Source organism: Pseudonaja textilis, chromosome 3, assembly GCF_049901715.1.
Source record: "Pseudonaja textilis isolate UNSWEBS1 chromosome 3, rPseTex1.2, whole genome shotgun sequence".
NCBI lineage: Eukaryota > Metazoa > Chordata > Lepidosauria > Squamata > Elapidae > Pseudonaja > Pseudonaja textilis.
Genome location: NC_141992.1, coordinates 24,439,442 through 24,463,271, shown reverse-complemented (window position 1 = coordinate 24,463,271; position 23,830 = coordinate 24,439,442). Strand labels below are relative to the sequence as shown.

General features: G+C 37.8%; 1 protein-coding gene across 1 annotated transcript; it reads right to left on the bottom strand.

Annotated features, from left to right (window-relative positions):
* Window positions 1-608: 608 nt before the first annotated feature.
* CCN5 (cellular communication network factor 5) lies at window positions 609-21,460 on the bottom strand. Its single transcript, XM_026697553.2, has 5 exons — window positions 21,301-21,460; window positions 13,604-13,820; window positions 10,509-10,763; window positions 7,601-7,791; window positions 609-4,916 (listed from the first exon to the last, which is right to left on the bottom strand). Exons 1-5 carry the CDS (start codon window positions 21,343-21,345, stop codon window positions 4,893-4,895), a joined length of 732 nt encoding a protein of 243 aa, XP_026553338.2. The 5' UTR covers window positions 21,346-21,460; the 3' UTR covers window positions 609-4,892.
* Window positions 21,461-23,830: the final 2,370 nt, after the last annotated feature.

The following is a 23,830-nucleotide window of genomic DNA, read 5'->3' as shown; positions in this document are numbered from 1 at the left end:
TCTTCGCTATGGACATGTTTCAGTTGGAGAATATGAATTATGATACACCCAGAAGGGTGGGGGGGAAATCAGGGTCAAGGGTGACAGTGAATTACGTGTCTCAGAATCAGCTACATACAGGTCATGCCAATATGTTGCTCCTAATGAATTATTTGAAGATTTTTGAAGTTTGGCTCAAGGCTCAATGATTTAATTAGGGCAATCGTTGGAATCCTGACAATTATTTTATAAAAGGTCAAGGAGGCAGACTCATTCTTCCTACTTTCCCCATAACAACAACCTTGTGAGATGAGTTGGGCTGACTATGTGTGTCTCCCAGCCAGCTTTCATGCTTAAGATGGGACTAGAACTCACAGCTTCCTGGTTTCTACCTGGTGCCTTCACCACTAAGCTTCAAACATGCTGAAAGGCACTGGAAACTTTTATGCAAAAAGCCTGAAACTGAATATACACCCCCTTCAATCTTTTCATGGCCTGAGATCCTATTTAAATTTGGGAAAAGGGTGCAAAAACACACGGGCATGCCACAAAGGAATGGAATAGAACTAAACATGTTGCCACAGTGAAAACTTTCTGTTTTCCCCATATTGGATGTGGGATTTTTAAAAAAAATATGCTGAGTTAGTTTTTAAGAATTACGCGCCAGTTTGAATATTTCCCATCTCTAAATAGTGGGAAACACACTGATTTTTAGCAGTTGTGCTGGTAGCTTCATCAAAAGAAGGTCTCAACAGGAGCATCTTTTAGAATAAAAAATGTCAAGATGTCAGTCACAATCATCCCATCAAAGTTCTGCACATTTAAAAAAAAAGGATGAGGCTATGTTGGCATGTTGCAGCCAAGGTCCTGGATTTTGTTGACCACTCTCAGAGATACTCTAGGGATCACAGATGAGCAGTTTGACCAGACACACATACACAAACATGCATCAGAATAAATGGCCAAAAGCTTTCTTTGGGGCATTGCATTTTGTTTATAAAATCAGTCTGGATTTCTTTAGCATAATATAAATCCTATAAATGCAAAGATTGTGTAGTTTCCATAATTGATGCCAGTTCCATTGTTCTTGGCTCTGATCCTTTCCCTTTGCAAGCTGCCTTTCAATTTCCTCATCCTTTAGTCCATAAACCACAAAAACCCCTCAAAATATCTCTTAAATATGTTGTTAAATGATCAGTATCCCCCATTATTTAAATTCAGTCACATGCTGGCTGGAGAATTCAAGGAGTTGTGGTCCTCTCTTTATCTAGGTATGTATTCTGGCTTTATTATTTTTTACAAGTAACTCAAGATGTATCCAACACATCTCCTATTTTCCCCCAAACCACCACCCTGTGAGGTGAGTTGGACTGACTGACACAAGCTCACCCATCTGGCTTTCATCACTAAGGTGGGTTTAGAACTCACAGCCTTCTACTTTCTAGCCTGACTGCTAGACCAATCTGGCCCTTAAAGTTGCCCAGATTGAGAAATGCTGCTCTACACTTATTCTATATTATTGTTTTCATTGATGCCTATAACCCTTAGAAGTCTGTAGGCAAATATAAAAACAATAACCTTCTCCTATTTTTTCTCCAAAAACATGCTGAGAGCAGTTATGTACTGAGTATAGAGAGATAATATAGTAGGACTTTCTCGTCCTTTCACGAACCTATTATTAGCATTATTTTTTTTCTAATACAAACATTGGAAATAAATGTATTATTAATTTTAGCACAGACCTTTTGTTTCGTTTACTGTTAATGTTTCACTGCTATTCGGGTTCCACAATTTGCTGCCTGCCAATTGAGAGACAGGCCATTAGAGGGCAGGTTGACTTCATTCTTGAGTCCAGCTAAATCATTCAGTGGGAAAACCTCTTGTAGAATTAAGCAACAAGATCAATTAAAAAAAAGATTTCTCAGATTTAATTTTTTGGATAAGGAGGGTGGTCTGTTTCATTCTTTTATTTTGCCTCGAGCCTACAAAATATTTGTGGTCTTATTTGGCCACTACACTGTCTGCCTGGAGTTCTTTAAGTGTGGGGGCTTATATTTTGGAATAGCTTAATCAAAAACAATTAGAAATAAAAATAGAATTAGCATCAAAACAAAACAAAAACAAGTAATTTTAAAGTACATCTTAAAATATCTCACAAAAAAGGAAAATTTGCCAGTTGGAGAAGAACTGTCCTTGGATATTAGAAGAATGTCAGATTAAAAGTACAGGAGAAAAAGAAACCTGTTTATTTTAATGTCAGCTTGACCACTTTCTGTTTATTTGGGTATCTGCTGCTTACAACAGGATATTTATTGCTTTATTCTCTAAAGTCAGCCACAAAATGATTTATTTTTCCATAGAAATAAGATGATGATGCTTTCAATAATATGTCTTTCCTTGGACATACTAGCAAATAAGTTCTGTTCAGGTTTGGTGCAATATTTTGAAATGTGTATAGCTGAGCTGGTTTGTATCCTACATAGTCCCAATCCAAGACTGTATCAAATATGCAAGGAAGTGACTTTGAACAGAATACTTTCAAGCTGTTTTGGACTCAGCATTTGCTGAAGAGAGAATCTCACCAATGAAAGACAGAAAAAAAAAAGAAACAAGAATTTAAATCTATGCTTCCAGGGACAGATATATATAAAGAGACTTTAATTTGACTTGGATCCTTTCTCTATCATTCAGTAATAAGCATGGTTTTGTAACCAAGCAAACATGTAACAAGAAACAGTAGCTGATCTCAGGTCTCCAAACAGTATCAGCGTTCCTCCGTAAATTTCTACAGAGGCTCAAGGGTGAACACTTTCAGTAGTTCTCTAGGACAAGTTTAAGACTTGTGGACTTCAGCTCCCAGAATTCCTGAGCTAACATGACTGGAGGAGGAATTCTGGGAGCTGAAGTCCACAAGTCTTAAAGCTGTCAAGGTTGAAGACCCCTGGTCTAAGAGATTGCAATTTTGGAAATTGTCTGACAAGAAGGTATTAACAGTGGATAGGTCATTTGTTTTTTCTTTATTTATAACATTTATACTTTGATTGAGAGATAGGATATTGGCTTTTACTGGATGAGACTGATTTACTAAAGGTCCAGAATAACTTTTCTAGACTGATTATGAAGGTTATATCTATAGTACATAGTACCTATTAAGTAGTTCAGGATACTGTGACAGTTTCTAACTGATAGACATAATCTGGCAAAAGGTGGCATTTACCTACAATGCTCTGGAAGTTGAGTTTTGAAAACTTCTGCCAGGCTGCAAATTTCTATATATCAGCTTCTATCCCAGCATAGATCAAATCTATATTTTCTGAGCCCTGGACAAATAACTTACCATTGTTTTTTTCTTCCTTCTCATCCATAAATAGGCATCATAAAGATCACGAAGTATTTGAAAATGAAATGTTTCCTGACTATCAAGTTAAAGTATTAGACACATGAGAAATAATCATGAAAATACATGGGTGCCACGTATGCTATACAATATCACATGTCCAGAAGAAAAAGAGATAATAAAAATGTAGACCATGTATTACTTCTAAATTCTTATTTAATGCCTTTTAAAACGGGTTTCTAACCATAGGAACTTTAAGACTTGTGGACTTCAATTCCCAGAATCCCTTCCCTCAGCATGGCTGGCTGAGGAATTCTTCGAAGTTGAACTCCATAAATCTTAAAGTTTAGAAACCCCTGTTTTAAAATCTATTTCAACTCTTGTAGTCTCTTGGTAGAGGCCAAAATGTATGTTGGTACACAAACACTTTCAGTACTGCTGAAAAGAAATTCCAGTGGGAAATGAAGGTGGTACAACTTTTCATTCTATTCTTAACAAAGTAAAACTTCATAAATGGTTTCCAAACTATATATAATTGTCTATGTATAAACTGGCAACATTATATGATTTTATGACTCGGTTCCTAATTAGTTGAGAATCGTCATGGGACTAGCCAGATATAGATTTTCCCATCTTCACTGTTTTTTTTTTTTAGTATACAGCCAATCAGACTTACAGTATTTCACCTGTCCTTCAGAAAATTGTATATTATTGTTCTGTTGAAGCCTGCCACATGTTTTCATTCTGTAGGTTTTTTTTTAACAGTATCATATTTTTTTCCATGCAAACAAAGGCAAAAGTTACAACATCACCAAGAGACAAGCTTCAAAGAAAACTTTGATCTTTACTCCAAATCTACTAAATTATTAAAGACTCGTCTCTCTTTCTCAAGTTACACTTCATCCCATGAACAATGTTGTTATGAAGACATTATTCTCCTTTATACACACAGAGGGAATAATAATAATAGTACACAATGCCTACTTTGTTCTTTGTATGTCACTAACATTTGCCTTCAAACATTACATATTGCTGTGATCACTAAAACTGGTTAATCTGGCTTCAGGCAACTAAGCATTGTGATGATTTATTTATTTCTAACAAGAACATAAACAATAACCTATATTGAACAATGGATGATGATCTCACTTGCTAGATTCCTAGAACTATTATTTGGAGAAGGGATAATGAAGAAAGAATACCATGACATGTTTCTTTCAATTACTGTAACTATAAAGTGTCATGTCATTAATTGGATGGATTTATAATTGTAGTCTCAAGCTGGCAATAAAGACATCACCACTGAATAACATTAAAACACATGGCCTGGAATTTTTCCACCAAACATTAAAGCTGTCTGGTGTCACTGGCGTGGTATTGAGAAGGAAGATGATTGTCAGCTCAGATGTGGGAACTCTTATTTGTTACGTCCCCCTCTCAGTTGAGGACAATCAGTTTGTCTCTCCATTCCTCAGAGGTTCTCTCATCACCACAGAAACAAGATCAGCATGGGCTTCTGTTGTTCCAGTTGCTGGATTGAAGCCAGCATGTCAACTTCTGAATGGAGTGGACTGGTTTATAAGTGGCTTCCTCTTCGACTCTGGAGAGATAAAACACTCAGTTTAAATTCCAACCCTGTCTGGAAAAGTGTGGCCAAACAAAGAGACAGACGGTCAAATTAGACATTACCACAGAAGAAAACTGATCTTCCAATTTATTTTAAACTGAAAAAGAGCCAGAGGAAGCTGCCAATGTGAGTGGAAGAGCAGGGATGGGAATGGGGGCAGGAAGACTTGTTTCATTCCTTTCATTTTGGTCATTTTCTGTTTTAACTGGGCCTATATTTTTTTCCTTCCTGCAAAAGGAACGAAGGGAGATTTGATACATCACAGAGAGAATGATAAAGGACTGAGCAGATTTGCACCATGTTCATACTGGTAGCTTCTCATTAAAAGACTATGAATTTTCTTCACCATTTCTAATTTGACAGTCATCTTTTCCACATTTCTCCAGATAATGGATGCTGATATATTTACCCTTTGTCTGATATAATCTGAAAAAATGGATAGTTTACTCAAATTCACCAGCTTTCTCCAACATGATACCCTTTAGATGTGTTGGAACTAGAATATCCAGAATCCCCAGCAAGAATGACTTAAGGATATAATAGTACTAAGACATCTGCTTGAGTTATTTGGAATTTCAGAAACTTCCTGAGTAAATCCAACAACAAGCAACTAGAAATTGTGTTAAAATGATGTTTGTCATCATTTTAAACCTTTCCACACAGTGACTGAGAGCATCATGCAGTTCTTAGTGTGGTGACATGTTTTCCTTTGGAATAGAATGTATTACCATATAGTGGTATGTTGTCCTGTGAAATACAAAAATTCTGTTTCCAAGTTTACAACTTGTTAATCAAATGCATATGAACATGTGCACATTCCAGGGGAATATAGGTAGCCAATTTCTTACTGTCCTAATTAAAGATATAGATCTTCCCCTCCAGGATTAATATCATACATACATTGTTGTTTTCCAGTACCAATCAATTCTGGGCTGATCAAATGTTCAAAGCAGAGTTAGAAGCAGAGGTGGTATTCAGCAAGTTCTGACCAATTCTGAAGAACCGGTAGCAGAAATTTTGAATAGTTTAGAGAACCGGTGGTAACCTTCCCCCAGGGGTGGGGAGGGAATGGAGATTTTGCAGTATCCTTCCCCTGCCACACCTACCAAGCCCTGTCCACAGAGCCGGTAGTAAAAATTTTTGAATCCCACCACTGGTTAGAAGTGCTATGACATTTTCCAGCCATGGTGCTGTGAAGACGTAAGAATGAACAGTCAAATATTTTGAATCAATCTGTTTAAAAACGTAAACTATAAATCAAGAGCAGGAGAAACGATGGGTCAATAACTTTTGGGCAGGTTGTGTGTATAACATTGCTTCAAGATGCCAGTAGGTTTCTCTCCTCCTATTTTTTCCAGCCCCCTTTTTATCCAGCTCTGTCATGCTACGTTCCTAATGCAAACTGGAGCTCCATCATCTCCTATGTCCTACTTTCTTTGTTTGGGAGAAGTGCGTTTGAAGAGCAGTAAGAATGTTTTGATTCTCAACAGGGGTACTGCAACAGGCACATTGAGTACTTGCACAGTAAATTTAGTTTCAACTCTTCATACCCTACATTTTTCCCCTACAGGGAACCTGTGAAGTGTACACCATTTCAGGCAAAGCTAGATGCCTTTGGTGAAGTAACAACAAAATCACCTCCTTAAATAAAATAGCCCACTTCAAATGCAGCCAGGTAGTTTAAGCTGCATCAATAAATCATGCTGCCAAATTGGGGGTCACAAAAGGGCCTTTACTATTCTGGGATTCAATTGCTTACAGTCTTTTGCAGTCAAATTGCTGGTATTGATTTTGTTGGAAGAATTTATACTTGACATAAGGAGAGGCTATTCTTGACATGCTCTGCCTTTAATCACACAGCTTAGTGGTCCACAGTGTGTGTATGTAGAAGAGAGACCGAGATGGATTATAGTACCAGTCAGAGCTTCAGCAAAAAAATAGTTTAGCAAAAAAAAAATCAGAAGAGTTTATTAAAAGGCATAAGATTTCATGATTTTTAGCTGACAGGTAATAGCAGTAGCAGTAGCAGTAGCAGTTAGACTTATATACTGCTTTGCAGTGCTTTACAGCCTTCTCTACATGGTTTACAGAGTCAGCATATTGCTCCCAACAATCTGGGACCTTATTTTACCACCTCAGAAGGATGGAAGGCTGAGTCAACCTTGAGCCTGGTGAGATTTGAACTGCCAAATTGCAGGCAGCCTGCAGTCAGCAGAGGCAGCCTGCAGTACTGCATTCTAACCAGTGTGCCATTGTGGCTCATAATACTTGATTTATGGTCACAATTGAGACCAGGAATTCAATTGCTTACCAAGGTGGTTGCTAAGTGAATTGTGTCTGATCTTACAGCCTTTTTTGCCATGGTTTTAGTAATTTTATAGATTATTTTTTATGCATGCCTATGTGCTGACTTTGAGTGCCACCTCTGTGTTCCCAGGGAAACTTTGTATTGTGACAGGATTTTTCCTGTCTGCTATTATTTGAGCAGGTTAATTAGTTTAATTATTGGAGCAAGCGGATTAGTGATATTTGCAACGTTCTATTGACTTCGTATTATGTTGGGATTTCCATACGGGTGGAAACGGCAACATAATTTTCTCCTCACAATTTAAAAAGTTCTGGAGCGGTCTCAAATTTTAAGAAAGCCTCTTCCTTACCATATTGCCTACTCCCATGAGGATTGGGCAGGGTCCAAGGATGCACAATCGTTTCTGGCTTTCAAGCCTGCAATAGGGATTCTTGTTAGACACCCGTGTGGAAATCCCAAAGCCACAGGTGGTAGAGCAAGCAGACCACTCAGTGCTCCAGTCTTCACACAAATTGGGGAAAGCTATCCCAGATAACCTTTCTGGAACAAAACCAGGAACAAAATAAGGAAGGGGGTGTGTTAAAATTTGGCACACATGATCATAACAACATCCAGAGACATACAATGGCTACAATTACAGCAAGTTATAGAATTTAAGAACTTCAGAGCATCTGTTTTCAAGGGCCAGATGTATTAATGGATGCGGTTTTATGGGGAATCAAAGTTGTGACTTCAACCTAGTTTAGGAGTAGTTAAGTCAGTACCTTTTTGTTTCATGATTCAGTATACCAAACTATATGCATACTGTTAAATTCTATATAACTTAAATTTATGAACAAAATGCACTTTACAAATAATATTATCTCTATAACCATTGTGTAGGACCAGCTGTTCATTTTTAGTGGTCTAGACCAATGGTGGGATTCAAATTTTTTTACTACCGGTTCTGTGGGCATGGCTTGGTGGGTGTGTCAGGGGAAGGATACTGCAAAATCTCCATTCCCTCCCCACCCCACTAACCTGCTTTTCAGCTCCGTTCTTCTGTGCGGGGCAAGAAAAGAAGACCCAGATGATCAGCTGGGACTTGGGAGGCAGAGAATAGATGGGGGCAGGGCCAGGCAGGGTGGTATTTGTGGGTTCTCCAAACTACTCAAAATTTCCACTACCGGTTCTCCAGAACTGGTCAGAACCTGCTGAATTACCACCTTTGGTCTAGACATTAAACATAACATATATACCAGTTACCTAACCACCATGCGGGTTTCACAGGGTCTTAAAAAGATACGGAGAGTCATATGAAGCCATGGGACACAGATTGCCTGTCTCACACCTGTGAGGTTTTACAAAGCATCTCTTGCATTTCAGAAGCAAGGTTGAATTTTGAATGTGTGTGACATTTTTAGCTCTAAAAAAAGTAGTTTTTTCTGAGTCATGCATGACTCCTGATGACAAATTCATGCAGTTTTTATGGCATTATACAAATGATTTGTCATTGCCTTCTTCCAGAATGTTTTGTCCCCACTTCCCAGTTGCGTCTAACTACCCAGATGGTTCCCATTCCAGTAACTACACTTGACCCTGCTTCACTTTCAGGATCAAGATGTCAAGATGCTGCCATGTACCATCTAATGTACAGTAGGCTTGTGTGACACATCATCCCAAAGGTCACATGCAGCCCGCCAAGTCATCTTGTGTGACCCACTGATTTATTTTTAATAAAAGACATACTGAAAGTACCTCCAGTGCCCCCAAGGCTCATCACCACTACCATTGACACCTCTCTACTAGTTGCCAAAGAGCTGGATGGTATTTCAGGTATTACTTTGAGGACTACAATGCTTTTTAATTTATTAATTTAGCGATTTCCTCTCTACAGATTGCACAGTTATGGTCTAATACAGGTAGTCCTCACTTACTGACCACAATATGGACCTGCAATTCCATTGCTAAGCAATGCAACTGTTAAGTGAAAAGTAATGTAACCACACCAGACTTATGGCAGTAGTTTTCCTGCAGCCATTAAACAAACCACTGTGGGTCATTAAGCATGATACCGTGTGACCGTGACTTGCTGTCAGGATTCCAGAAATCGCTCTAATTAAATCATGATTCTCAAGCCAATCTTTAAAAAACTTCAAAGGATTTATTAGAGGCGACATACTGGCACTGCCCTGTATGAAGCCAACTCTGGCATATGTAATTTACAGTCACCTGTGACCTGTTTCCCCCCTCCCCATGGGTGTCTCATAAACCAGATTCCCCAACTGAGCATTCACGTTCTCTAATTAAATATATTCATGGGCAAAAGCTCTGGTATTTTAGTTACAATCTTTTAAAGGTAAGAGTTGGAATGCACTTCCGCTTTCAAGCTGCTACAAAGCTCCTCCAGATTCCACCCCCCCCTTTTTTTAATGGCAACTACTAAAACAGGCATATGAATGTTTTATGAGTTGACACTTGCAACTTCCTACTGGTTTCCCCACTGTCAGAAGCTGGGTGTGAAGCATGCAAATGGTGATTTGGTGACCCTGGGATGTTGCACCTTTTGTAAATATGTGCCAGTGACAAAGCACCCAATGTGTGCTGTTGCACTCACACAACGTAGGTACACTATGACAGCTGCAAATTTAAGGATCAGTCATAAAGCTGCTGTATCAGTGCCATTGTTAACTTTGAGTGGTTACTAAACAAGACGGTTGGGAAGCAAGAACTACCTGGAAATGGATGTAATTCATCCACATCTTCAGGCTTTCTTGTCTTCTAATGTCTCAGGACATTGTTCTGCTCATAATCAATCATACTATCTTTCTTTCTATTGACCTTGAAATGCAGAAAATACCTATTAGATGCTTTGAGTTAGATCAACTGACAAATGGGAGAGTACCAAAAAGACATTCAAATGCCTGGGGTTGGCTTTCATGATGAAGGAAGGACTAGAACTCATAGTCTCAGAGTTTCTAGTCCAGCATATTGACCACTACAACAAGCTGAAAGTTTAAAATGAGCTTGCATTTTAAGCCAGACTGGCACATAATTTCACAAAGTGTATTAGAATGAAAAACAATTTATTTAGTTGGTGAAAGCTGAGGAAAAAGATGGGCTCTGTCCCATCTTCAGCAATTCATGAAGGAAAACACTGGGATACTCAGTGGCTCTCCATTCATCTGAATGGAGTTCCAGGCACACATGGTACCAACCACCAAGGTTTTACCAATAAAAAGACACTGAAAAGGGGTGTCAATATCTGTGGATTTTACCTGCCATGTTTCCTTGCAAGATCTGTCTGGGTTCTCTATCACAAATCCATTCTTGACAACACTTCCCTGGGATTTCCACACGCTTTGGATATGGACAATCTAGGGTGGGGAGACGAACATCCTCACTGCAGAGAGGAACACATATAAATCCTCCTCCTGAGCAGCGACATTGGAGCTTACAACTTGGCTGGAATACTTCTCCATCTTGATAGATCTTTCCATTCACTTCACAACTGTCTTGGTCATCTTCTTCATCTGCAGCCAACATTGGGAACCCATGAGATAAATCGAATGTAAATATTTAGAACTCGGATAGAGTTCACACCTAATATTAACACTGGACTATGATTGTTTCACAGTCTGAAAGGCTACCTGCAGCCTTAATAAGTAAAGAAGATTGAAATGGGATCTGATATTACTATTTAAGTACACAAAGGATCATCACATAGAAGGTTATCCATTCTTTTTTATCCATGGGTGTAACATGGAATAAACAGGTTATCTGAGGGACCATCTCTTGCCGGTCACATCTACCCAACTGTCTAGAGCAGAGAGGCAAGGAGTGTTCCGGGTCCCATCCTCTAGACAGATATGGCTGGTGGGACCCAGAAGAAGGGCCTTCTCTGTGGTGGCTCCCTCTCTCTGGAACATCATTCCCCCAGAGATTAAAATGGCTCCCACTCTAACACTCTTCTGGAAGGCGCTAAAGACCTGGTTCTGCCAGTAGGCCTGGGGAACCCAGAGTGGGATGAAGCCCATTAAATGGCTTATGTAATGTGTTGTTGTCTGGGTCATTATATTCTTTTATTATTTAACTATTTTCTTTTATTACTTTAAATGTTTATATATGATGCTTTTATATCCCTGTAAGCCACCTTGAGTCACCATGTCCAAATAGGTGACAATATAAATTTTCTAATAAATAAATAAAATAATTGGTATAATTATAAATAAAGAGCCACTTTGGTCCAATGATTAAGGCACCTGGCTAGAAAGATGGAAACCTTGAGTTCTAGTCCCACTTTAGCCAGCTGGGTGACTATGGGCCTGTCATTCTCTCTCTCTGCCCAACTCACCTCACAGAGTTGTTGTGAGGAAAATAGGAGGAAGAAGGTATGTTGGATATATTCAATACCTTCAATTATTTGTACAAATAATAAATATGGGATATAAATGAACAATCAAACGAACAAAATAAGAAAGTAAGGTTCTAAGTGAATATTAGCAAAAGCTTTCCAAAGATGAAATAAGTTTTATAGTAGAGCTAGCTACCCAGAAAGATGATGCACTCCTAATGTACCATCTTTCTGAATTTGCAGACAACTATCTATTTACAGTAGTTTAATTTGGATTCTTGCATTATGTTTGGGATGAAATTAAATGGCCTAAATAATCCGTCCAACTCTACAGACACTGGCATTTTTATCATAGTAGAAGAAATCACAATGAGACTAAGGAATAAGGGATGTGACTGAAGAGAGGAGACATCTAAGAGGAGAAGCCATAGAAATTTATATTGAAAGGTATTGTAGACTGAGTGAGGTCTAGAGACTGACAAACTATTTAATCAGCAATTACCTGAGGTTTTGTTATTGTTGTTGTAAAACTTATGTTGTTATAGGGAAGGGCAATAATAATATTTATCTTTGACTAGTAAGGACCACACCTCTGTTAGATCAAATAATTTGCCTATAAAAGAAATCTAGTATCATCTACTTTCTCTCATTTTTAATGAAGGACAAGATATGAAACATATCTCCCTAAGACTTTGATATATAATTTTTAGTGAGGATATAAAATATTGGATTATTTCTCTCATTTGTTTTTAAGAAGTCTTCAATGTATCAGGATAGGACAGGACAGGACAGGACAGAACCAAGGCCTTTCTTAGATGGAGATGAATGTCCAAGTGTTGACCATAATTGTTCTATTTTTCTCTCAAAAATCTCCTAAGGGAAAAAAGAGATTTTCTCCTAGTTAGATTTTACTTTGTGGGGAATTGATATTTGTTTACATTTCTGCCAGCTGACTTGCACTCTCCAAGTGAGATAGGAAATTGAAGCATATTTGCTAAGCTTTGCTTGCAGCTACCATGAGAGCATCAGAGGCAGAACAGAAAAGAAGCTTAGTGTCACGAAAATCAAACCAACATTATCTGCCTACTTCCTGGACTATAATCATGATCTTTGTGTGTGTGATTGCAACTGTAATATTCTTTTTTCAGCAAGATCTCTATTGAATGATGGGAATGTCTGACATAAAAAACATGGCTCTAATATGCTGCTTGAAGTTCAAGCATGTAAAGAGCCATGGTAGTACAGTGGTTAGAATGCAGAATTGCAGGCTGATTCTTTCCACTGCCAGGAGTTAGATCCTGACCAATTCAGAGTTGACTCAGCCTTTCATCCTTCCAAGGTTGGTAAAATGAGGATCCAGATTGTTGGGACTAATATGCTGACTCTGTAAACTGCTTAGAGAGGGCTGTTAAAGCTCTATGAAATAGTATATTAATCTAAGTGCTAATGCTATCAAATGCTTAATATTTCACACATTTCCTATATTTTATTTAGGCCTTACACAAGAATGATTGTAAGAATTCCAGAATATGAAATAAATAAGATAATAAAAAAATAGGCAAAGCAGTAGTAAATGCTGGCAGGTTGAAGAAAGTTTCCAGAAGGACTATGAGCCTATTCTCTTCTTTCTAACTCAGTACCATTTCCATTTTTTTTCTAGTTCAAGCCCAATCCAGGTCTATAGTTTAACTGAGGTAAAAATCCAAAAGCAAGAGTTAAAAGGCTTATTTTCCCTCATCCCATTATCTTTCTCAGTTCTCCCTTCTTTTAGTTTCTATTAACATTTTTGAAGCAGTGAACATTCATGAATAATATCCATGTCTAATTTGACCCCAAATCTGTATGGAAAGTTTGTAGATTTAGGAACTGAGCTTTTGAGGTCTTAGTCAAATGAATTACCTAATCACACTGTGTTATTCTGGCATGCATTAAAGTCAGATAATTCCATCTATTTTTAGGAAGCTGATGTTCTCCTCATACTTGGAAAAATTTCTATTGAGAATAACAAAGATCGCTCACAGTTGCAGATTCCCACCCTTTGTGTGGGGGCATTGCTGTAGTCACAGATAAGTCCCTGGTTCTGATCACAAACAGTAAGGTGGTTGCATGGCTCCCCTAGCCTCCGAGCACATATGCGGCAACAGCCGCATCCATCCAGAACCAAGCGAGACCCAGGTGGACAACGGGGAGGGAGCCATGGACAGTAGCATGGAGTTTGACAGTGCTGGAAGTTCGCCTGGGAGGAGAGAGAATAACATTATAACAAAATGCCCACTTTATATCTATTAAAACTGACATTTAAGGAATCTTCCATTAGAACATCTCCCCCCTATCAAATGTGTTCAATTCTTACATAGAGATGGTTCTTGACTTACAACTAGAATTGAGCCTGGAGTTACTATTATAAATCATTGTAGTTATAACTTGAGGCATCATGTGAACGGATTCAAAGTTACAACCATTTTTATAATGGTCATTAAGCAAACATGGTGATTGTTAAGTGAATTTCCCCCCAAAGTTCTTTTGGGAAGTAAACAGATGTAAATACCTGAAACTGGCAAAAAATAAATACATCACAAATCACAGTCATATGACCATGGGTATGTGCAGCTGTCATAACTCTGAAAATGGGTTGTAGGTAGCTTTGGGGTGGTCCATTGTAACTTGGAATGGTTGTTAAGTCAAGGACTACATGTAATACTATTTTTTTTTAAAAGATGTGTAGATATTCCAACTTTCCATGATTTCTAAGTGGTATGAGAACATGGAAGCATAAATAGATGAAGAATTGCCTTGGCAACATGGGTGTCATAGAAGTTTAATAATTAAAAAATGGGGAGAGTTATAAATAGAAGATGGTGGACTATAATAATCCTGAGAAAGAGTGATGGTGGTTGATTGCTCAGAGCCTGATGCCCACTAATCTCCAGACAGTCTTTAAAATAACCATTCTCAGATTAAATTTTCAATTAATGTAGAAAAACAAATGAGTACGTTGTAGCAAAAGGCAAGTCTCTGACCTTTTGTCTTTTAGAAGTGCTGAATCCTCAAACATCAAAATGTCTCATGATTCTTGGTCTAATAATCTATCTGAAGAGCAACAGGTTGAGGTTACTCTATACAGTTATTTAAGAATCTGATTGACCAGAACACTAATCACACTCAGTTCCCCATGAACAGAGGGAGATCCAGATTGAAGGATCCTTATCACCTCATCATGTTAAAAAAACTGAAGAAGTCCAATACAGTTGCAAAAAATGTTTCTTTAGAGGCTAATCCTAACAACAACCAAACTCCTAGTGTAGGAAAGGCTATTTACTAGTATTACATACACCACATACACGAAACCAAAGCTATCAGTCCATTAGCTGGTTGAGGCCTTCATGATTTTCCTTCCCAAAAATCTAGGATGTCATGATGTATTTGGTATAGTGCAGCGGTAGGAAAACTTGGCTCTTTTATCACTTATGGATTTCAACTCCCAGAATTCCTGAGTGAGCCGTAAAAGGTTGTCCTACATTTTTTTTTATTTGGCTTGTCAATTGCTTACAAGATAATAAATATAAGTAAAAACATAGTTATGAATACATGGATACATATAAGAAAAATAAAAGAAACAATAGAACAGGGATGGTAGGCACTTTGGTGCGCTTATTCACAACCCCTACAGACCTCCTAGGAAAGGGGTGAGGTCAATAGTAGACAGTCTAAGGTTAAAGTTTTTGGGGTTTGGGGAAGAAACCACAAAGTCAGGTAGAGTATTCCAGACATTGACCAGTCTGTTGCTGAAGTCGTATTTCCTGCAATCAAGTTTGGTGCAATTAACCTTGAGTTTGTATCTATTGTTTGCTCTTGTATTGTTATGGTTGAAGCTGAAGTATTCATTGACAGGTAGGACATTGCAATGTATGATTTTATATACTATACATTTGTATATTAAACAGTCCCATTCAAGTCAAAAATTGATTTCCCCCACAACTGAAAAACCAGTAAGCCAGGGATGGGGAACCTTTTATGGAACACTCAGGAATTCTGGGAGTTGAAGTCCATAAGTGATAAAAGTGCCAAGTTTTCCTACCCCTGGTATAGTGTATAAGGCTTTCTGCAATCATCAGATGGAAATTTGGTCAATCTGTGGTTTTTCTAAGTGCTATCCAAGATTTTTTGGTATGACACCCAATGTGCCAATAACCATTGGGACCACCACAGCTAGTTTATGCCATTATGTTTCAATTTTAATTTTTCAGTTCTTGATATTGTGTGATCTTCTCCAATTCTTTGTTCCCTATTCTACTATCCCCTGCTACTGGGCAAATGCATAGACTATTATTACTTCAATATAGAAACATGGCTCCCTGTGTCACTAGGCTGATCATAAATCATGCAAGAAATCACTCAGTCTTAAGGAAATATCACTCTATCATCTATCTATTTATCTTCCATCAAGAGGGAAATTTGCCGCGATTCCAATTGTCCTTGCCAGGCAAGGAGGCAGGTGCTCAACACCAGAGTTGTCCTGTTACAGCAGCTACTGCTGCTGCTGGTAGTTTCAGGCTAGTGTGGTGTTATAGCCATTGGATGGGATAAATTTTATCACACCTGCTGAACCAAATGGTTTATTATCTATGTTAATCATCCAGGTCACATTTGTGATACTGAACTAAGGCAGAAGCAATTTGATCCAGTCAACGGGGTTGAAGGAGATCAGGTCTCCCGAGCACAGGCCTGGAATAGAGATAAACAAATCTTGCTGTCACATTTCAGGCACAGCTATACATTTCTACTCATGCAGAAACTCAACCCTAGATTCAGAAATCTGATATCTGCAGACATTTGAAAGATTTGGATTGTTGTTGTTTAGTTGCTTCCAACACTTTGTGAGTCAATGAATAATAGCCAAGCACAATTATCTATCAGTAAATCAAATCAAATATCTTTATTATGATCTTTGTCTAGTCTTTACAGTAAGAGATAGTTTGGTGTATAAAGGACAATAAAACAACATATACTGTATAATTAAAAGTTTTGTGCAATTGTATAACTTAGTTGGTGAAGATATTTGGCCACCCAATATGTGTTAACATATAACAACCATAAAATTGATCAGTCTGGCCTTCATACATGGAAATGATTGGGATGATCAGCGTACATCTTGGGGCATCATAAAAAGGACAACATATGAGGACATGAGTGAGAGGTTCTACCTCTCTGGATCCACAAAGGCAAAGTCTCTATAAATAAGAAGTGCCATTAATCTTCCTGCCAGTAGAGGTGATGGGAGGATGTCAAAGTAGGCTCTGAAAGATATATATTTGCTTAGATTAGATTGTATAGATAGATACATACGTTTGATGATAGAAATCAGTGATATCATTTTGATGGTCAGTGTCCCTGATCGTTTTACTACAAATTTGGTGTTCTCCAGGGTTAATTGGCATTAATATTCAGGAGAGAGGTCAATATTGCAAAGTATTCATGCTTAGCACTTTAAATGAGCTGGCTAATTTTATTATTGTAATAGACTGAGAACTGCTAGCTTAGAAATGCAAGAATGGAGTGAGATATATGCAGAAGATTTGCCTATGCAGAAAAGAATGCATTGTCTAACCAGCTTCAGCTTAACCTATTAGATCTAGAAAGGGAAAACTGCTCAAATCCCTCAGATTTGGGGGGTTTGGGGGGCTGTGGGAAGAAGACACTCCTTTTCTGTTACAGCATGGACATTGTTGTCCAGGTAGTCCTTAACTTACAACTGTTCATTTAATGATGGGTCAAAGTTATAACAGCCTCATCAAAAAGATTAACCTGTACTTCCACTTATGTGTGTCACACCACCCCTATGGTCACGTGATTTCAATTTGGACCCTTGGCAACCAGTGTGCATGTACAAGCAAGTGATTGGGATTTGCAACCTTTTCTGCCGATATTCAGCCAAAACATGCCTTTGGGGATGACGGATTTGCTTAATGACCATAGTGATCCACTTAATGCCATTAAATTGTTGTAAAATTGTTTCCAACTTGACTTACGACTGCAGTGTCCTATGACAGATATTCCAGTTCCAATTGTGGTCATACGTTGTGGACTGCCTTTGAATAGTCTCCCTGTGGAGATCAGTAAGACTTGTTTGCTGGTTTTCCACAAGCTTTTAATTACTGAGACTTTGTTGGATAACTTGAGTTGTTGCTGCCATATTGTATTTTCTTTCTGTTCTTCCACTGTGGTAATTTTATTTTTCTGTAGAATTTGTATTATGTTTTTTAATGGGAACCACTGAGAATCATTTTTTTATTACCGTGGCATACAAATATGTATAAATAAACAAACAAACAAACAAACAAACAAATAAATGATTCCTACTTGTACATATGACAGATCCAGAGCGTAAATCTTTAGCCTTTCCTTCTGTCCATTAGAATAGAATAGAATGGAATGGAATGGAATGGAATGGAATGGAATAGAATAGAATAGAATAGAATAGAATAGAATAGAATAGAATAGAATAGAATAGAATAGAATAGAATAGAATAGAATAGTTGGAAGGGATCTTGGAGGTCTTCTAGTCCAACCCCCTGCTTAGGCAGAAAATCCTATACCATTTCAGACAAATGGCTATCCAATCTCTTCTTAAAAACTTGCAATGTTGGAGCATTTACAACTTCTGGAGGCAAGTTATTTCACTGATTATTTGTTCTTTCAGGAAATTTCTCCTTAGTTCTAGTTTGCTTCATTCCTTGATTAGTTTCCATCCATTGCTTCTTGTCCTTCCCTCTATTCCCACCTTTGAACTAACACAACTCCTAGACAAGAAAATCTTCTTTTGTGAAAGAATGTGAATTTCTTGTAAAAACAAAATAACATCTTCATTTTAAGTTGTCCAATTTGTAAAAAAATATATTTATTCATGTATTTGCTTCCATATACAGACAAAAAGAAAAAAAAGATACAAAAATGGAACTAAAAATAGAAAAAATAGAGAAGGGACAAGCCACATAATATACATAGAAAACACTGACTGCAAACATGCAATTAAATCTTGACCACACTGAGAAATTTTGATCAGGCTTCCAACAGAACGTGAATTCATAATCAGAAAGAGTGTAATTCCAGAATGGCAATGTCTTTCTTTGTAAAAGAATAATATTTATTGCTATGCTCTGCACTTAAAAAACCATAGTTGCTCATATAATATTGGAGTCCAATTTTTTGATATTTAATTCAGAATCACATCTCTAAATTGTATCATCCTTCCCAGACCATATTAACATATGGATAATAAGACATAATGGGATAATAGTTGGACTAGCCCACATTGCATATGTTAGCACCCACTGTATCATTTTATACTTCCAATATCTGGTAGAAGTCTATTCATGATGATCTGAAAAAAAAGAGACTTCCTTCATACCACATAACTGTTATCCTACCCAACATAAAATATTAGAGCAAGGAAATATTCTGCTGAATTACACAGTCAGATATCATTTATATAAGTTTCATTAAGACCATGAAGTTCTAAACCATGCCATAATTTCTTATAGGACTCATGTCAAGTTTGATTATCACATGTATGATTTGCATGTGCAATGGCTTTATTTTTGTAAACAGGAGTAGCTTTCTGTGTTAGAATTGGCAAATATCAAAAATACATAGGATTATATTTCCACCTGATTATACAACTTCTTGGGTCATCTTTCTCTGAACCTATGATGTCTTTAGTACTTTGTAGGAAAGATAGGATACAAATATCAAAAATGTATGATGTCCTTAAAGAATATCACACAGAAGGGATATTTATTCTTTAATATTTGATTTAGAGTAATAGATACAAATTACAGGAAGGCAAATCACTTTAAACGTTAGAATAAAAACCTTAGCAGTAAGAAAGAGCTGTCCAACACTAGAACTGATGACCTGCAGAAGCAGAAGTCTCTCCTTCACTGGATGCGTTCAAAAATGTCTGGATAAGTATCTGACTATGGATGCTTTAATTTAGTTTTCAGCACTGGAGATTTAATGTTCCTCCCAGTTTGACAATCCTATATTTTCACTGCTGAGTTTGAAATGCAATCCACATACCTATTAGGTGAGCAGAAATTTACACAAGAGCAAGTCCAACCCAACACTCTTGCTGCCTGCTCAACGTCACTGAAAGCCAACTCACCTTCTTCTCTTCAAGCTAATAAGTTACAAACTCTAAAGGATTTTGCATATTTTGAAGCTGCCCTTGAACAATATTAGAATAAGGGGCCAGCATATTCTTCTACAACTAAGAATGACTTAAAGTTGTCTCTTTCATGGGCTGGGAAAGAGATGAAAGCAACATCATAGGAAATGGCAGAAGTGGTATAATCCAGTATGAAGAAAGCTTAGTCCTGTGACTATAATTCTATTAGTTCAATAACAGCTAGGGCTACTTTGCAGTAAAACCAATCCTGTCACCCTGTACAAAGAAGAAAGAATGCATTTATTAAAGTTCCAAGGAAAGTGGAGAATGAAGACATTTGCTTTTCAAAAAAAATGTAATACTTGTGGGTGCCACTTGACATGTTTCTTCCTTTCTGGATGTTGTCTAACAAGCTTGCAGGGAAACATACACTTGACATTTGATAAAGGGCAACAATTAGACTTTACTTGCTTAATAACCTGCTCAAGAGCAACTGTGCAACAATGCTCCTCTTCCTCTTATAATTCATCTGCTTCCAAATCCCTTATTTCCTGATTCCTGCATCTATCTAATTAACAAAAAGTTTTAGGACTGAGAAAAACTTACCCAGTTTCATTCAACTAAGAATTTTGAATGAGTAATGGTGAATTATTTCTTATATCAAAGCTTAGCTTGTAGTAAAGGAAAGTTTTTTATTTTGACTCTGATAATATAAGATTAGGAGCTATCATTTTATCAGAAAAGAAATAAAAAATTTCAATCACTAAGAAAGAATGCCCTTCAATGAATAACTGAGAATATTCAATATACTAGTATTTTCAGCTCTGTTTCTTTTGTCCAATACTTGCTGTTTGTAGAGGCTGAGAGGTGGGAACAAATATTTCTCTGCCTTGTCTATTGTAGATTTTTGTATAGTTAGGTAACATTGTGTAGTTAGGTAATCTTTGTTGCAAAGCAGTTTAGAGACAATCACAGTAATCTGAACTCTTTTACTAAGTCCAAAATTTGGAATTCAAGGAACAGTCCAAAACTACTGGGACATTTATCAAATGTTTGTTTTTCCATATGTTTTGTTTGTATAAGTGTGTGTATGAAAAAGAGATTGTGTTTTAATTGTACCATGTTGTTCCTCCTGCACATTCCTGCAGGAAGCATTGGTTGAACATGACTTTTAGATATTTTACAGAGCCAAAGTTGAACAATTGAGAAATCTGAAAGGAATGCCAGCTAGTTGGCTTTCTGCCTATGGTGTAATACCAAAAACTGTTTATGAAAGAGAAAACTATTTGATTTCTACACAAGACATGAGCCCATGTTATACTGGCATAATTAACAAATAATTCACAGATCTGGCTGCAAAACATGGGTCCAGTCATTGTAAAGGAATTGCTTACTCCTATGATTTTTTAAAATTGGATTTCCACAGTTCATTCAAAGCAACATGCTATCCTAAGTTTTGCTTACATGTGATACTTAAGCTGAGCATGCACAATGAACATTATTTTAAACATTCCTTATTGTCTAAGTTAGCATTTTCCAGTTTCCTTACCTTGGAAAGGAGACAGAGGAAGATCAAGAGAAATTGAAGTTTCATTCTGACAGTTCAGCATATCCCTCCTCAAGCTGTTTGGAGGCAGCAGTATGTCTGCAGTCTTTAAAGCCTGCGAGTAAACTCCTGCAAGTGTTTATACTCTTCCCTCCTCTGATGTCATTCCTAAGTTCCAGTATAAACACAAGTTGGTTTGGGCAAGAATCAAGGAGTTCCATTCTCTCTCTCTTTTTCAAATTCTCATTTCCACCCAACATTCCAGTTAATCCTTCCACACACTTCAAGGTGAGAACATGCAGCCCACCAAGAAAGCAAACAATGGAGAACAATTTGTTGTATTATCACTACAGACCTTTATTGAATAAAAGCAATAAGTAATAATAACAAATAGATAAAATACATAATCTAAAAATGTTTATACTAACAGGATGTTCTGTGTACTACAACTGTAGAATGTATCATTTGTACCAGTATCATACTGTAGAAAGGATGGATGGATGGAGATGAAAAAGATAGATAGAAGGTGGAAGGAGAGACAGACAGATAGAGATAACAGTTGCTGGATCATCACCATGTGTGCCATGCTGAAACTCACTGGAAGCATTCCTCTTCCTCAGACATTTGTAAACTGTGACCACTTACTACCCTCAACTTTATGAGCTCCTACCCTTTACACATCATCTAAATTCAAAAAGGCCCATCTTTCCAATATCCTTTGATATCATTTGTCAAAAAGCTGGAAAAAACCCAAGATTGCATAGGGTTCTTAATCCTAGCTATTTAAATGTAGGTTCAGCTATACCTGTAAAGGCTTACCTCTGCAGGCCTTCTCTAAAATGAACAGAAAGTGGGTGTGGAGCGGTAGGAGAAGTAATAGGGATTGCCTTCTTCCCATTCACTCTACCAGTACAGCAGGGGTGTCAAACTCACATTGTTACAGTCTCATCACATGAAGTATCAGGACTTTTTTCCCTTTCGCTAAACCGGGCGTAGGCGTGGCCAGTGTGTGACACATCTGGCTCACAGGCCAGGACTTTGACAGCCCCCAGTATTACTTACCTATAATATTACAAGACCCATAAGGTCTTGTCAGAAAGCCAGTTTTGTGTAGTGATGATGGCACCAGGCTAGAAACTAGGAGACCAGAACTTTTAGTCCTGCCTTAGGTACAAAGCCAGCTAGGTGACTATGGGCTAATCACTCTCTCTCAGCCCTAGGAAAGAGGCAAACCACATCTGAAATCTTTCTAAGAAAACTGCAGATACTCGTCCAGGCAGTCACCAGGAGTCAACACTTACTTGAAGTCACACACCAAAAGGTTGGACATCTATGCATTCAATGTGGTTGTTTGCAAATAATGTTTGAGCTGCTATTTGTAGAGAGAGGTTTTATGTGACCTGAATTTCTGGCTGGAGTGAAATTCCAATCTTGCAAAATCCCTACAGGTGAACAACTGCTGTTCAATACATAAATGCCATCAAAAATATGAGAACAGGACCAAAAGTGTCACCTTCTTCCTCTTTAACACAGTACATCTTACACTTCCCTCTGCAATCTGGGTGCTCTCCAGATACCCAAACATCCACTACAAGAATTCTTAGCCAAGGTCATGGTGTTCGGGAAATCCTTCAAATTCAAATTCAAATTTCTGAAGGATGTTAAGTTCAGGTTAGGAAAGATTGCCACAACAGACTGGGCTGAGGGGGCGGGGAGCCCATCCTTTTGATGTATCAGGCAATGATGGGAAATCATTCTCCTGCTTACTTAATACATAGAGAAAATTTGCTTTTCTCCAAATGATCTCCAATCCTGCCTGCTGGGGAGGAAAAAACTCCTTTTGGATAGACATGCTTCAGATTATATTAGAGGAATGTCTTGTTGGATGCTTACTTGAGAGAAACAGAACTGTCTGTGCTTGTTAGAAACAAAGAGAAAAGCACTTGGATCATCCCTTGCCTTTTCCCTACATACAAATAACATATGAACAACATATTTGTAAGCACATGGCACAACATAGGAGAACAAACACATCAGGACTAGCTTCAGCAGTCCACCTGCATTTAAAAGACAAATGCCACTGTTTTGAAGACAAAAAAGTCTATATTTTGGAATGGTTTGAAAGAGGGGTCAAAGAGGCCATCTACGTCCTCTTGAATTGAATAGCCCTCTATCAACAGAGGGGGGAGGGATACAACACCATCTATCTCCAATCTACAACACAGTCCTTTCAATTCCAAGAAGGCTCCACACCCGTTTGCACCACTTAGGTGACCCTGATGACAAATATAAACTTCCAGGGGACCGTAACAACTCTCTAAAATGGGTGTCAAAGTCACGGCCCATGGGCTGGATGTGTCACATGCTAGCTCCGCCCCCACCTGGTTTGCAAAGGTCCCAATACGTCATGTGATATCACCGTAATGATGTGAGCTTGACACCCCTGCTGTTAAAGAATGCAAATGACCATCTGTCTGCAAGGAGTATAAATCCTTCCATTCCCCACCATCCAGGCAGAGATGAAAAGTCAGAG

Excerpts from the sequence above, each read along its gene's own strand:
- CCN5 (XM_026697553.2), bottom strand. The coding sequence starts at position 21,345 with ATGAAACTTCAATTTCTCTTGATCTTCCTCTGTCTCCTTTCCAAG. Across the intron at positions 13,821-21,300 it reads TCCTCTGTCTCCTTTCCAAG|GCGAACTTCCAGCACTGTCA; the intron begins GTAAGGAAACTG and ends CTCTCCTCCCAG. Across the intron at positions 7,792-10,508 it reads CTTGCAAGGAAACATGGCAG|AAAGGTTATCTGGGATAGCT; the intron begins GTAAAATCCACA and ends GTTTTGTTCCAG.